The sequence below is a fragment of the Sphaeramia orbicularis genome, chromosome 6, assembly GCF_902148855.1.
Source record: "Sphaeramia orbicularis chromosome 6, fSphaOr1.1, whole genome shotgun sequence".
NCBI lineage: Eukaryota > Metazoa > Chordata > Actinopteri > Kurtiformes > Apogonidae > Sphaeramia > Sphaeramia orbicularis.
In genome coordinates, this window is record NC_043962.1 from 2,727,825 (window position 1) to 2,745,062 (window position 17,238).

The 17,238-nt window shown below is 38.7% G+C and overlaps 1 protein-coding gene and 1 pseudogene across 2 annotated transcripts in view; both read right to left on the reverse strand.

Annotated features, from left to right (window-relative positions):
* The window catches only part of cpne2 (copine II), a 106,232-nt gene extending 92,830 nt beyond the window's left edge, over nt 1-13,402 (reverse strand). The window contains exons 1-4 of one of the 2 annotated variants that reach the window (XM_030137669.1): nt 13,129-13,402; nt 11,259-11,337; nt 11,030-11,154; nt 3,371-3,571 (exon numbers count right to left, since the gene is read on the reverse strand). In XM_030137669.1, the coding sequence (XP_029993529.1) occupies nt 3,371-3,547 (177 nt within the window). In that variant the 5' untranslated portion in view covers nt 3,548-3,571; nt 11,030-11,154; nt 11,259-11,337; nt 13,129-13,402. The remainder of the gene's footprint in view (nt 1-3,370; nt 3,572-11,029; nt 11,155-11,258; nt 11,338-13,128) is intronic. The other variant, XM_030137670.1, reaches the window with a different exon arrangement.
* LOC115421684 (CCR4-NOT transcription complex subunit 1-like) overlaps nt 1-17,238 on the reverse strand; it is a 969,367-nt pseudogene that overhangs the window by 636,948 nt on the left and 315,181 nt on the right.

Sequence of the window (17,238 nt, forward strand, 5' to 3'; positions counted from 1 at the left end):
GCACAGTTTGGAACAGAAGGTAAAACATATACAAGCCCTAGTTCATCTAAGAATATGGTGAAATGAACACCTCATCTACAATATGATTAGGGCTGTAAGAAAATATTTGTTCTGCAATATATCGCAATATTTCATTTCAGAATTGTGGAGGTTCATTTTTGTTTTTTGTTTGTATTTTATTTATTTTTATTTAACACTCTTATTAAATAATGTTCGTTCCTTTGTTGGGATTGAACTCAAATACTGTTCTGATGTTAGTTCTGAACTAATAGAATATGAACATTTGAACAGGATCTGAAACTGGAATGTCTGTAAAATATAATTTAAGTTTTAAAACAAGAACATTTTGTGATATAGCATTAGATCCTGTTGGGATCAAATAAAAATGTGTTTAGTATTTGTGCAGATTTCTGGTGTAATTCAATTCTTCAAGGAAATAATCATTAAAAAAAAAAGAAGAAACAAACGAAAAAAATCGCCGTTTTAACAGTATCATGATATATTGTGATCCTACTATTGTGATTTGTATCATATCACCAGATTTTTGCCAATACACACCCGTAAATATGACAGATATACATCTACGTCTATATCTATCTCTCTCTCACCTGCTCTACCTTCCAGTATTTTAATTGAATGTGCAATAACTTGTTGTTACCTCTCAGTACTCTTATTATTACTTTTTTTTTTTTTTAATAATACTTTATTTTACAAATGTGTATATGTGCTTGTCTGTGCAGTAACTGTTTTTTATATGTTTTAGCTGTGTTTATGTTTTGTATCTGTCTTTTTTGTCATATCTTTATCTTTTTCTAACTCCGTGACTCAGGGAAACGCACAAGAATTTCAATGTGCCTATACTGCTATGTATTTGTCCAAATGGCAAATAAAGTCTATTCTATTCTATTCTATTTTATTCTCAGCATATATCTATAAACACACACACACGTCTTGTGTAAATGTAAGTTTCTGGGGGTGTGAATCCCTGCGTGTTCCATTGCTGCCTGTACGGAACATGCCATACACATAAATACATTAAAAACAGTCTATAGAGCCCAAACGCAGCCAACATTCATCCTGTGCACCCATACTCTGTGCGGTGTGTGGTCTTCAGGGACTGCAGTCTATCTCAGCTCCCAATGGAGGAGAGGCTGAGAATGCACGGAAAGGGCAAACATGCACAGGCACAAAAGCAAAATCACACCTACAAGCAATTTACAGTATCTGTTCACTTCAGCTGCTTTTCTATGGACTGAGAGAAAAGGACCGGAGGGAGCGGCGCAGAGGTCACAGTCAGCTGAGGTTTGAAGTCAGCGACGTTCACCGACCACATACTGTCACAAACGCACCACTTCCACTGACAGCATTAAGCACGACAACAGTTCCATTAGACCACAGGTGTCAAACATATGGCCCGGGGGCCAAATCCAGCCCACCAAAGGGTTTAGTCCAGCTCTGTGGATGAGTGTGTGAAATACGAAAATTACACTAAGATATTAACAATGATTTTTGTTCAGTTTCCACATTCAGACCAATATGATCTAAAGTGGGTCAGATCAGTCAAATACTACGGTAATAACTAATAAATACTGACAACTCCAAATTTTTCTCTTTGTAATTACAGCTGTTTTTTTTTTCATGTTGTCAGTAATACCAGTACACTGGTGTATTTGTGAAACCACACTACTCAGACACAAAACTTACTTTGTGGTAATTAAACGTCCTTAAAACACAGAGTAACACTGAAATACTCTCCCAGATCTTACCAGACCTACTGGGCTCAGCACGCCAATGCTCATGCCAGATGGTCAAGACATGACGGGTTTGGATCTGCCTCACAACATGTAACGTCCTCAAAGTAAAAACAGAGACACTGTGGTCCTGTGCAGGACCAGGCTGAAAGAAGTGACCCTGAAAACACCTCCAACAGCCCCTTCAGTCTTCACACAGTGTCCTTCTCTGTTATCGACTTCTTACTGAAGCTGGAGCTGAAACAACATGGAGACGCACCAGACAAGGCTTTGACTCTGTATGATCCGAAAATATCCGTATGATCTGAAAACATGAGGCTTCTGTTCAACCAGGTCTGTTTTCTACTTTCATCCTTCATTCACTCCTCTCCATTTTCCTCCTGTTTTATGGAGGTAAAACTCTGTTCATTGCTGTGTCTTTTTCTACTTTTTCTACCTCCTTTTGCATCTGTCCTCTATCAATCAATCAAATTCTTATATAGTACCAAATCAAAACAAAAGTTATCTCATGACACTTTACATATAGAGCTGGAATAAACCAGACTGTCAAGTCAGGATGGAGGCTGTTTGTAAATGTATGACTTATATTAGTCATTAGCCTGTATTTCAGTGCATTAACTCCTCTCCTTTGGACAGTAGATCAGTGTTTCCCAACCAGTGTGCCGCGGCACATTAGTGTGCTGTAAAAAATCATCAGGTGTGCCGTGGAAGATGATCCAATTTGACCTGACTGGTACTGGAAGAACAGCGTGATATAGATACATACGAGTGGACGCACTAATGATCCACTCAACCACAACAGTCTCCTGTTTGCCTTTGCAAAAATAAAAATAAAAGTGAAAGTGAACCAGCCCCGATGTGGTGCGTTCTGCAGATAAAGCCCCCCCTCACTAGTGACGCACGGATTAGCGAGTAACCCCCAAACCCCAGGTATCAGGCTGGGGCAGGGGGGATATCCCTCCCATACTATTACACATCGGACTTCAATCCGGAGGTTCCTCTGAGGGGTCGCTGACGAACCGCTCTCAGCTTTCTTGTTCCAAACACTCCGTGACAATGTGCCCCGATGTGCTCTGCCCCCCCCCCCCCGGAAAAAAGAGAGAGACTCAGAGCTGTTGAGGAGTATTTGTGTGTGTCTTTCTTCAATTCCTGCAGGAATATGAGCTTTGTGTTCAACTGAACAGGTCCAGGTTTCACTCCAAGTAAGTACATTGAGACTAGATTTGTAGAATATTTCAGTAAATACACTTTTTGTGACATTTTTGTTTGGTGGTGTGCCTTGTGATTTTTCTAAAGTAAAATATGTGCCGTGGCTCAGAAAAGGTTGGGAAACACTGCAGTAGATAATATATCCTACTGGTTCTTTTTGGGTCATAAATAATATATTCTACTGGTTCTTTTTGGGTCGTGGATAATATATCCTACTGGTTCTCACTTTGTTGTTTGTCTTAACTTTGAGTGTGTTAGCGTCACTTATCCTTTACTGTCACACTAATCGTAGTGCCGAGTGCAGGTCTTCGTATTGATGTGGTTGTGGACCATGATGGTCACAGCAGTAAAGGGAGTAACCCACGCCCCATTATAGAGGGAGGGGTCATCCACTGTGTTTCCACCCTTACCTCCACCCAGTTTCCGTCCACTTCATGGAACAGAACGCAGAAGGGGTCGGACTTGGAGGCCACGTCTCGGTCCAGCAGACTGTTTGCGGTGACGGACAGCTCCACGCGGGTGACGCAGTGCTGTGGTCCGACACTGCGCGTCTGACAGTCGGTGGTGGAGCCTAGGGTGTAGGCCATGGTCTGAGCTCACAACCGATTCACCTGGAGGAAACCACAGTGGAGAAATAAAACACAGTGGGTGATGGGTTTAAAGCTGAGGCATGTTCTGTGTTGGTTATTATGTAACCAGTTCAGCCAAAAATGGACATAAAACATGTTTCAAATCCATGAACATATCAGACGGAATAAACTGCAGGCTTTAGTCAAACATATTCTGATGGTGAAACGACATTAAAGTGTTTTGACTGTTCTGTCCTTTGAAGTATTTGACAGGTTTTGACCATGTAGAAGAGTTCTAAATCACAAATAACCTGTTGAAGACAGAGGAGCAGATTAGAAAACTGTCAGGGACGTTCAGCAGAATAACCCCCTGCTGTGGACGAGGCAGTGGATAAACCCCCCCCCCCATTATAAATGAGGACCAGAATCACAATAATACAGGTTGGTTTGACAGGCAGGAATCAAACATCAGTTCAATAAAGGGAATTACTTGTTAAATATACGTTTTAATTTTCTTTTATCGTTTCTTGCACAGAAGGGCGTTTAAATTTCCACTTAGTGTTGATGAAGGCACTGGCTCTCATCATCTTATGGTACCTTTAGCTTTGTTGGTTTTGAAAGGTTGAAAATGTGCACAATTAACACAAAAATAACTACTGAGGCTCCGCCCACAGCAGGTCTGAATGCACAGTTCAGATGTTTGGGTGAAATCTGTTTTTGTTTGTGTTGGTTCATATTCCACATTAAATACGACGTCTATCAGTTTAGAGTCTGAACTGAATGTGGCCCTGAAGTGACCCACATGGACTAAAGAGGTCCTGAAGGACCGCATATGAAAGTGGTCTGGGTCAGATTGAGGACCACATATGAAAGTGGTCTGGCTCAGATTTAGGACCACATAAGAAAGTGGTCTGGCTCAGATTTAGGACCACATAAGAAAGTGGTCTGGCTCAGATTTAGGACCACATATGAAAGTGGTCCGGGTCAGATTAGTTCAGACTGTCTGTAACAGATCAGATCTAGGTCACATATGGGTAAATAATAGATTTGGGCCACATTTACCTGCAGTGTGAACAGAGCCTAAATGACTACAGACAGAAGTCAGTATTTACAGTGGTGTCTGCTCTGACACAAAGTTTCACAACAATAAGAAATGTAGGGTTGAGTGACTTTCACTTAAAGCATCGTAGAAAGCCCTCTGTTTGATGACAGCCTGTAATCATCAACATTATGGAATTGTGGAGCGTTCACACAGACTTCTACACCCATTGGTCAGACAGAGGTGGGATAATCACAGTACAGCTCAATAACATTATGTTTACATTAACTTATTGATTCCAGATTTTATAAGTGTTGTTGGTGTATTCTGTTGCGGTCTTGTGAACAAAATGTGTGAAAAATAAATATTCATATAGTTAGACACTGTCTTTTGTTTTAAGGATAAATTGGATAACATTTTTATTCAGTTTTAACAGAACTACAGAAAATCAGTGCCTTAAATCTGACATTTCATGCACATTTTAAGAACAGCAGGAGGTCCCACTACATATTTGACACCTCGGTGTGCAAAAAAATAAGTTTTTTTTTTTTTTACATTTTTAAAAAATATTTCCTAGTTCAGTGTTTTTCAACCTTGGAGTCAGCACCCCACATGGGGTCGCCTGGCATTCAAATGGGGTCACCTGAGATTTCTAGAAATTCATAAAAATAAAAATAGAACCTTACTAATAAAAAATATATGGTGAGTTGAGAGAGACAATCACATAAAAGACATGACAAACTATGGTTGTGAAACTGCAGCACTGTGGTTCTGTTTATCTGTCAAATGTTCATTGTGGTCAGTTTCAGATGCTGCAGCTCTTTCATAATTCATAGTTTGAGTTCTTGTTTGTTCAGTATTAATTGTCCACCTTGTAAATCCAAGCTGGACTGACTGGACATATCCTGACCAACGAAAATAAAATTCTACCTTTGTGCAGTAATCTACACCTGGATTTACTGCCTCTGTCCACAATAATATACATTATATAGACTAAATGTCCTCTAAAATTAAGGTTTATTTTGCAACACAGTATAGCAAATTATTACATGATCAAAAATAAATTCATTTTAGCAAAAAATGTCTCCATTTTGAAAGTCTGGGGTCGCCAGAAATTTGTGATGTTAAAATGGAGTCACGAGCCAAAAAACGGTTGGGAACCACTGTTCTAGTTCAATGTTGCTACAGAGTCTTAGAGTCGAGGTGTTTATAATTTGCTAAAACAAAAACCCTAATGGTGGACTGAGCTTTGTACTGGACCACAGCTGACTAGTACATAAATAATCAGATAGTGAAGCAAAAATCAGCAGCAGCTGTTCTGATGTTCCAAACCCTTCAATCATCTTTGTGCAGATTTCACAGGTTCTCACAGGTGAGAATTTAATGCCAACTCAACATCTTTGGGTTCTGGATTTCCACTGAACAAAAAACAAACAAACAAAAAAAAAACAATTGGCACAGATCGCTTTGGGCAATGGGATATTCTAATCAGCATTATTTGTATCTTTCTGATATTTCACAGACATGATGTCAAAACAATTAGCAGATTAACTGACAATGAAACGAAGTGATAGTTCCAGGCCTAATTCCACCCTGGCACCTGTGGTCCCATCAGTCTGATTACAGACTGGATGTGAGGGTTCAGGTCGACCCTGCTGGGGGGTCACGCTTCTACACATCAGACCACTGTGTGAGGCTGTGAGTCGAGCACATGTGATTTACACGGTTAATGTTCCAAAAGCACGGACAATAAAATGGTGCAGGTCCTTCTCAAAGCTATGCTAATTATCAGTATATTGTTCTCTTACCTTGTCTCGGCCTAATTTTGGTTAAATCCATCTATTTTTGTCTAACATGAAGTGAATCCTCCAATATCCGGTCCCTGAGGGCCAGTATCCTGCATGTTTTAGATGTTTCCCTCTTCCAAAACACCAGGTTCAATTGATGATCAACTCATCACCAACATCTGCAGGAGAATGATCATGAATGACTGGCTTCCAGGTGTGTGGAAGAGGAAAATAAAACATGCAGGATACCGGCTCTAGAGGGTCCATGAACCAAGGTGGTTATCGTTAATGAAAACTAACGAAATGACGAAAACTAGAATTGTAACAACATTTTTGTTAACTAAAATAAATAAAACCAATAATTAAAAAAAAAAAAAAAACATAACTAACTGGAACTGTATTGTGTGTTTACAAAACTAACTAAACCAGATAAAACTTACGGATAAAATTCCCTTCATTTTCATCTTTGTCAACATCGGATTGATACGAAATCGATTTATTTCGCTCTAGTAATTTTCTGTGCTGTCACCATACGACACTTTTTGCTCCGTCACTTGTGTTCACTTGTGGTTTCCAGTCGTCTTCTGGTCCCCACTCTACCTGGAAACATGGAGACTAAAGTTGGGAGAAAGCAGCAGAGTCCTGTCTGGGATTTATTTGAATACAACGACAAAGAAGAGAAAAGAGACGACTAAACTAAAACTAAACTAAAACTAAGCATTTAGAAAAAAATCAAAACTAATAAAAACTAGCAAACCTGCCGTAAAAACGAATTAAAACGAACTGAATTAGAGAGAAAAAAAAAAAGTCAAAACTGAATAAAACTAAACTAGAATGAAAAATCCAAAACTGGTATAACCTTGCCGTGGACACATCGGTGCATCCCGATGACGTGTGATTTCAGATGTGTCAGCAGACGGAGCCTCGCTGAAACTGCGTTTGAATGTGTGTGTGTTTAGAACAGATGTCAAACTAATGCTGTTCAGTCTACGGTGTTAAAGCACATGTTAAAGCAGCCCAGTTCAAACTGTCCAAACTGAATGTTTGGGCCGTAGCGTCATTGTGTTTGGTGTGTGTTCGCTGCAGGTACAGATGCAAAAAACAGGCTTTGAAGGGAACTGAACTGCAAACAGAAAGAAAACAGATGACCGCTTTTCTGTTGGTGTAAAAGTGCATCACATGGACCAATCACAGACATCCATACTGTGTAACCTACAGTGCCGTGAAAAAGTATTTGCCCCCTTCCTGATTTCTGTTTTTTTTGCATATCTATCACACACAAAGGTTTCAAATCATCAAACCAATTTTAATATCACTCAGAGACAACCCAAGGAAATACAAAATGCAGTTTCTAAATTATGATTTTATTTATCAAGAGGGGAAAAATTACAAACCTATCTGGCTCTATGTGAAAAGTAACTGCCCCCCCTTGTTAAATCACAAAATAACTGTGACTAACCACAAATTTGGGACAGATGAGTTCAATGTCACAAGCCACACCCAAACCTGATTACCACCATACTTGTTGAGTCAAGAAATCACTTAAATAGAATCTGTCAGAGAAAGTGAAGTAGGCTACAAGATCTAAAGAACCAACACATCATGCCACGATCCAAAGAAATTCAAGAAGAAATGAGAAAAAAAGTGATTGAAATCCATCAGTCTGGAAAAGGTTACAAAGCCATTTCCAAGGCTTTGGGGCTCCAGCGAACCACTGTCAGAGCCATTATCCACAAATGGAGAAAACTGGGAACAGTGGCAAACCTTCCCAGGAGTGGTCGACCAACTAAAATTACTCCAAGAGTGCGACGACGACTCATCCAGGAGGTCACAAAAGAACCTCAAACAACATCTAAAGAACTGCAGGCCTCGTTGGCCTCAGTTAAGGTCAGTGTTCATGACTCTACCATAAGAAAGACACTGGCCAAAAATGGCATCCATGGGAGAGTTCCCAGGCAAAAACCCCTACTGTCAGCAAAGAATACAAAGGCTCGTCTCACATTTGCCAAAAAACATCTTGATGATCCTCAAGACTTTTGGAGAAACATTCTGTGGACTGACAAGTCAAAAATTGAACTTTTTGGAAGGTGTGCGGCCTGTTACATCTGGCGTAAAAATGGCACATCATTTGATAAAAAGAACATTATGCCAACAGTGAAGCATGGTGGTGGCAGTGTGATGGTCTGGGGCTGCTTTGCTGCCTCAGGACCAGGACAACTTGCTGTGATTGATGGAACAATGAATTCTGCTGTCTACCAGAAAATCCTGGAGGAGAACGTCCGGCCATCAGTTTGTGCCCTCAAACTCAAGCGCTCTTGGATCATGCAGCAGGACAACGATCCGAAACACAAAAGCAAGTCCACCTCTGAATGGCTCAAAAAAAAAACAAAATTAAGGTTTTGGAGTGGCCAAGTCAAAGTCCGGATTTAAATCCAATTGAGATGCTGTGGTGTGACCTTAAACGGGCAGTTCATGCTAGAAAACCCTCCAATATGGCAGAGTTGAAACAATTCTGCAAAGAAGAGTGGGACAAAATTCCTCCAGAGCGATGTGAAAGACTCATCACCAATTATCGCAAACGCTTGATTTCAGTTATTGCTGCCAAGGGTGGCACAACCCGTTATTAGGTTCAGGGGGCAATTACTTTTTCACATAGGGTCAGATAGGTTTGGATTTTTTTGTGCCTTAATAAATTAAACTGTCATTTAAAAACTGCATTTTGTATTTCCTTGGGTTGTCTCTGAGTGATAATAAAATTGGTTTGATGATTTGAAACCTTTGTGTGTGATAGATATGCAAAAAAAAAAAACAGAAATCAGGAAGGGGGCAAATACTTTTTCACGGCACTGTAACTACTCTGTTATACCTAGTCATCTGCATCTGAGATCAATTTACACTGAATCTATAATTCTAGTCACTGAAAAGGAGGAGAATTTCATTATTTTCCTTTATTACCTCCGCCAAGGAGGTGTTGTTTTTGCCGATGTTGGTTTGTCGGTCCGTCTGTGTGCAAGATAACTCAAAAAGTTATGGACGGATTTGGCTGAAATTTCCAGGAAATGTTGATACTGGCACAAGGAACAAATGATTAAATTTTGGTGGTGAATGGGGGGGGGGGGGGGGGGGGGGGGCACTGATCTTTACACACCGTTTTTTTGTTTTTTTTTCAGTTACACACCCTGTTCGATTAGTTGCTAGGGCTGTAAGAAAATATCAGTTTTGCAATATATCGTGATATTTCATTTCACAATACTGTATTGATAATAAAATGTACTGTATTGATATTTTTAGGTATTTATTCAAATGTAGATATTGTGGAGGTTCATTTTTGTTTTTCGTTTATATTTTATTTATTCTTATTTAACACTCTTTTATTAAATAATGTTGGTTCCTTGTTGGTATTGAACTCAAATCCTGTTCTGATGTTAGTTGTGAACTAATAGAATCTGAACATTTGAACAGGATCTGAAACTGGAATGTCTGTAAAACAGAATTTCAGTTTGAACACAGGAACATTTGATGATAGAACATTAGATCCTGTTCTGATCAAATACAAATGTGTTTTGTATTTGTACAGATTTCTGGTGTAATTCAATTCTTCAAGGAAATAATCATTTATAAAAAAAACCAAACAAAAAAATTGCCTTTTAACGGTATCGTGATATATCGTATCATGATCCTAGTATTGTGATTTCTATCGTATTGCCAGATTCTTGCTGATACACAGCCCTATTAGTTACACACCCTGTTTTTAATAACACCCTGGTTTTATTATTTACACACCCTGTTATTGGTTACACACCCTGTTTTTATTTTATTTTACACACTTTTTTTTTTTTTAGTTACATCCCGTTTTCATTTACACCCCCTGTTCCTCCATTCGTGCCTCATACACTGCATCAGTGTGACATCCACTCATAAACCCCACCACAGTGAACACACACACACACGTACGTTTGCACATGTGACCAAACAAATGAATTAATGTTTGACACCGTGAGTAAAATAAAAACCCCAGAGGCTTTAAGGACAAATCACAGCACAAGCCCCTGCGTCCATAAAGGTGGTTTTGTTCTGGGAGCAGCGTGCTAAAAGGATGCTGCCTGTTGCTAAGATACTAATGTGTCATAACCAGCGTGCTCCTCCCAATCTGCTCCTGTGATGTCACATGGTAGCAGCCATCGACTGAAAATACCAAAGCAATATTTTCATTCATTTCACTCGGCCGTTCATTCAAACGCACCCAAATACTTGAACTCATTCACTCATTGGATCCATTCACTCCGGTTTTTGGCTCGTTGTCGTTTGTTTTTTTTTGTTGAAGGATTCGATCAAACATGCTCTTAAACCGACAGTGAGACAAACTCAGATGTAAACAGATGCTCCTGAACCCTCTGATACCTTTAGTTGAACTGATCCACCGTCCAAATCCACCTGTCTGTCTACAACTGTGCCAGCTCTTTCTAATATCCTATAACTTTAAATGAAGTCTGTATATACTTGCTTTAATTCTATTTTTATTGTATTTCGTGTCATTTTAAAACATTACTCAACATCAGTACAAATGAGAGCCAGCCCCATAAATGTAAATAAGATGAAAAAAACAGGAGCAGTGACTGACCTCATGTGGAATAATACTCGTATATGTTGTTGAAGTGCTGCTCTTGTACTCACTGTTAGGTTTTCATCAAGTGTGCTGGTGCAAAACAGTCACATGATGCTGCAAATTGCAAAGCTGTAATGTCCTCCAGTGGAAATCAGAAAGCTGGAAATAGTCTGGAGCTGTGACTGTGAACCTGCTGCAAAACACACAAGAACCATCTGCCTTTTTTAGCAACGACACTAAAATTATAAACATAAACATTTGCAGGTTGTGTAGGAGATTGGAGCTGTACTGCATTACTGTGTAGACAGGTGACAGGATGGGGATGATGGTGGTGGTAGTGACACTGCTGCCTTGCTCAAGGGGTTTCTGGTCACACCTGAGACACCAAAGGGGGGGGCAGGTTAAGTGGGACTGACTGAGTGACTGATGAGCACAAACAGCATGGAAGCCACTTAGTCAACGTTCACACTGCAGGTAAATGTGTCCATATGTGACCTGGATCTGATCTGTGACAGTCTGAACAGCACTGATCTGACCCAGACAACTGTCATATGCAGTCCTAAATCTGACCCAGACCACTTTCACATGTGGACCTAAATCTGACCCGGACCACTTTCATATGCGGTCCTAAATCTGACCCAGACCACTTTCATATGTGGTTCTAAATCTGGTCCAATCCACTTTCATATGCACGACCTAAATCTGGTCCAGATCTGATATTTTCCAATGTGACTTCAGTCTAAACGTTCAGGTCGCATTTATCTGACCTTTTCGTCATTGAAATGCGACAAACACCCCAGTTGTTGGTTGGAGTGGAGGAAAACCATATTTCCTTCTGTAAACACAGTGTGTCTGCGTGGTTTCATATTCCATCAGGACCTCTTTAGTACATGTGGGTCACTTCAGGGTCACATTCAGTTCAAACTCAAAACTGATAGTAGTCACATTTAATGTAGAATATGAACCAACACACCAACAGATCAGATTTCACCCAAAAATCCAAATTGTGCATCAAGACCTACTGTTGAATCTGGTGGTATGATACAAATAACTAGGCAAAGTTTATTTTGTTTCTATTTTTAAATTACTGTTTCCTGTAAAAACTGAATTACACCAGAAATATGCACACATACTAAGCAAATTACATTTGAAAAAAAAAAAGAGGGAGTTTTAAAGAAAACCGATATCTAATGTGGAGATGGGATTATTCCTAAACTGTAGGTACCAATCTGGCCAGTTAAAAATGTCTTATTTTGTCAGAACTGTGCAGATACACACAAGATGCTGGAGACCTTCCAGTATTATAATACAGATTACAGCAACTCCAAACTATCCTTACATTATGAAAATGTTCACATCTACACACTGTCTTTTAAAACAATGTTAATTAACATGACCCACCTAACATTTATTAAGAAAAATAAGTTCAATTTTACCAATATTCTGCTTCAGTTTATCATTTATACATGTTCATTATGATGTACAGATCCCAGTGGATCTACAAATTCAGGAAACATTTAATAACAGACAGAATATTGGTACAATTACACTGATTTATATTAAGACATTTCAGGTTTTTTATATTGTTCAGCCAACATATCACTTAAACATGTTCATTATAACGTACAGATCACAGCGGATCTACAAATACACATAACATTTAGCACACTTAAATTACATGAAGACATTTCAGGCTTTTCATATTTGTTCAGGATATTTAGCCTACTATTTTTGTGAAATGTTAGTTAATGTAAATATTTTCATCTAATTGTATTTTTTCTCTCTCTACTATTATGATGGTGTGTAACTGGTCCAACTTTGACAGTTACCATCCTCAGTGTCACAGGGGCCGGTTGTAGCCCCCGGACCGTATGTTTGACCCCCTCCCTCCCGGTGTAAACAGTCATTATTTCCACATCTGTCCAGCTGAATTCAAATGGGTGAAAACATGTGACAAACCCCAGTATGTGTTCTGTTCCACCTACAGAACCGAACCTCCAGGTGCTCAGCTAGTCTGACTGTCATTTTCTTCCCACATCCTTCCTTTTCTTTTTTTAACCCTCTGCTCTGTTTTATTAACTAGTAGCTAAAGACTAAACGGCAAACACACACGGTTTAATGATAAGTCTGACAAAAAAAAAAACAACACACAAAATGTCGTACTCACCTCACTCAGTAAATAACGGCCAACTTCTCCGCTTTGACTTGAAAATGTTTTAATTTACTGCGCAGGAAAGAGTCAGGAGAAATTAAAAAGAAAAGCCCCAAAAATTCCGACGGTGTAATTGTTGTGTTTTTGTTGTTTTTTTCTAGGGCAGAGTCAGAGCAGAAGTTGGTGCTGCCATGTTTGTTTGGTTTTTTATCCGTAAATGAGCGGGAAGATGCAACAGTGTGTGGCCGTAAATCATGCTCGTGCAGCGGACACGGTCTCCTGTGCGCACGCCGCCGCTGGAGCAGGGGAGCGCGTGAAGATGAAGGAGATGAAGACCGGAAGAGAAGACAGCTGCCCTTCAAAATAAAAGCCGCGGTAAAAGGAAAAGGACGCACACTTCCGCTAAGGACTGTTGATCTGTGCGTACACGGGTTTGATGAGACGGTGGACATTACCAACATTTGGTTTTCAGTCTTTCCTCTTTTTTGTTCTTTTCTTGAATTTGTGGCTGTTGTAGGTCTATGGTGTTCCTTAAAATTATCATATCTAAAAAAAAAAAAAAAAAAAAAAATAATAATAATAAAATAAAAGAGAAAAGAGAGAGAGAAAAGGCCAGAGTCTCCTTGTCTCTGAAATAATCAGTTCAATTATTCAATTAAATTCAGTCAAATTCAATTAAATTCAGTATATCTTCAATGGACTCCATGCACAGCTCCACTACTTCCTGAACTTCAGGTGGCTCCTTTATTTCCTGTCTTTCATTATTGGACACTGATTAATCCAGGTGTGTCTAATTAATCAGTAGTCACAACTAGAAGCAGCAGACACACCTGGATTAATCAGTGTCCAGTAATGAAAGACAGGAAATAAAGGAGCCACCTGAAGTTCAGGAAGTAGTGGAGCTGTGCATAGAGCCCATTCAATTCAGTTCAGTTCAATTCAGTGAAACTCAGTTCCGTTCATTTTGTCTACTTTTATCCTCCTCAGACCCAGGAAATGTCAGCAAAGCACCAGCTTTTTTGTTTTTTATTAAGTAAGTGTCTATATTGGAAACATCATGATGCAACAGTTTGTTCAGATGCACTTTTTAAAATGTTTATGGAATGTCCTTTGTGGTGGACAGGTTTTTTTTTTTTGTTTTTTTATAAAGTTGTGAAACTCTTGTCCACAAATGTGGATAGAAAACCCATAGCTGGGTCTGAGGAAGTTAATGTAATTATACTTTTCTTTTTCTTTTGTTCAGACAAGGTATAGTTTTTAGATGCTACCTTGTCTGAACAAAAGAAAAACAAAAAGTATAATTTCAGTTCAATTCAGTTCTTTTCAGTTCTATTAAATTAAATTCAGTATAACTCAGTTCAATTCAGGTCAGTTCAATTAAATTCTATTAAACTCAGTTCGGTTCAGTTATATATAAAACTCAGCTCAACTCAATTCAAATCACTTCATTTCAGTTCAGTCAAATTCCATTCCATTCCAGGCACTCACAGCGGAACAGAAAACACTGACCCACAAACATCAGTACCTGAGGATGTTTACATGAAATGTCATGAACCAACATCAGTGTAAATATACCTGTAGGTGTTTTAACGGTGATTGGATGAAACTGGTCTGATAGAAAAAACAACTGCCCCTGGTGTAGGTGGAATAAATAATTGTACAACATGCAGTGCAACAGAAACAAGAACATAAAAATACCAGTAATAAAAATTGAAAAAGAGAAATCTCTGTTCATATAGAACTGGATTAAAACCAGTTTAAAGTGGTTAGTTTGATTAAAGTGCCTATTATTGTGTTGGATCTGTATCAGTGTGTGTGAGTCCACTGGTCTATGGTGGATTTAAGGGTGAAGGGGGTTCTACTGTGAAGGGTGGGGGGTTGTTTTTAGTCTAGTTCTCTGATCATACATTGTTCCCCTGGCACTCTCTTCTGGTTAAAAAAAGTATTACCACCTAATCTGCTCTGATTTTACCGATGCGAAAAATAAATGTAGAGTACGGAAGCCATCTTTGTTCATATCTGAGTGAATATTTTATCTGGAATTTTGACCATTAGCTACTAAACAACGGAAGGTGTAGAGTAGGGAAAAAAAAACCTGTATAGTTGAAGCACCTTTGGTTTAGGTCACCTTCAGCTTTGGTTTGATGGTTGAAATTCATTGTCTTTTCTTCAGATACAGTAAGAAAATATGGGAAATATGTGCAGTTTTAAAAGACACACAAAAAACTGAACTAAAGGGGCTGTGAAAGTTAAAGTCAGTATTTAGTGTGACCTCTGACCCCATGACAAAAAGCAGCAAAAACAATAAGAACCATCTGACATCTGGGAATGAAACCTGGAATAAAACATCAGAAAATGTATTTAATACAATACATCTCATAAATATTAAGACATGCTAAGCGCAAAGGGAGGAATGCATCTGTGGTTATCAGAAATGTCACTAAACTGACAAACCTAATGTTGGATGTGGATTATGTACTGAACTGTATGTGACTTAAAGCTCTGAATGTTCAGTTTTTAAAACCCATGACTGTCAAATAGGATGAGGACATGTAGCCAAAGAAAAGGAACACCTGTTGATCTGACTGTGCATGAGCCTGATGCTAAAAAGGCGTGTTGGAGCCAAAATACAGTTTTGTTTGTTCATTCCTTTTTTATTTTGACCTTCATTTAATTATTGTTTAGTGGGTGTGGCTGTGATGATTGTCACAGGCGCAATTCATCATGGGTGTTGGTATGGATGTGGCAAACTTACATATGCCTGCTGTGTGTGGTGGGCGGTGTGTGTGAGGACAGCCCCGAACAATTTTCTGACCGCGAGATGGAGTGGATTGAGTTGGTCGGCGTTTTCAGTGTTTTTTTTGTGTTAAGGAGCCTATTTTTTTATTTGTAGAAAGTATATGGAATGACAATTGTGACCTATAAGGAACTCTTGGACTTGATATTAGTGAATAAATGGAATGGTATATCCAAAGACAAAGAAAACCATCCGGACATTCATTCATGCACGTGTCAAAAATACAACAGGTTGAACCCCTCCACACCATAGTAGTGGCTAAAGGTAAAGCCACTATAAGGCGTTTGACTGGATCAAGTGGCACTATTTATGTGAAGTTCTCAAAAAAATTCAAATGAACTAGTTTGTTGTTACTGTATGAAGAACCAGAAACATTGTGTGTAATAACTCAGAGTTTTTCTACTGCAAAATACACTGTTTGTAGAGCTGAAATGATTAATCCATTAGGTGCTTGAAGTGAATGCAAAAATTCCCGATTCAATTAATCGACTGGAATTGATTGAAGGGAAATATTCTATTGCAGTTTTCCTGAATTGAAGCTTCTTTGTACGTCACAATAAGCGTCCGTGTGAAAGACAACAGTGGAACCAATGTTGAACAGCAGAGAAACAGAGGAAACAAAGCTTTGATTCTGGAGAATTGTGGTTGAATGATTTTTTTGGATCACTTTGAGTCAATTAATCGTTTCAGCTCTAACTGTTAAGAAGAAACTATCAGCAGATGCAACATTTAACTTAAACACAGTCAATGTGTTAAATATCTACACATTTACTTCCGTGCCTCACATATTTGAATTACCTTTATTTGTCAGGGACAACAGGTGAAAACTGGCTTTTCTGCTGCTAATACTGGCACATTTACAGAAATATCCATTAATGTGTTATGTCCCTGCTAAATACACAAATAAATTGTACAGAGTACAATGAGATTTAAGGGGCACTCCATTATCACAATATAGTAAAAGAAAATGTGTGTATGTATAAATAGATACAGATAAAATACTACAGCGACTAATACTAAAATATAGTCCACTACCAGATTCAACCACATAGAGGCGCCAGATGAATACAGATGAATGTTTTACTCACCAATGGCTGCAGCAGTTGTCCCTCCAGCTGCTCCTGATGACACAACAGTGGCGAATAAAACTGTCTTTGTGCAAGAGTAGGAAAAGTTTATTTTTATGAAATACACAGAATTAAAGTTAAATTGAATAAAAATAACATGAATGAAAGGAGACGCGTATTATTTAGAGAGAGAATAAACCGACAAAATTCAAATCACAATTATTCAGATTCATTCTTATTTTTAATCTTGGTTGAAAAATC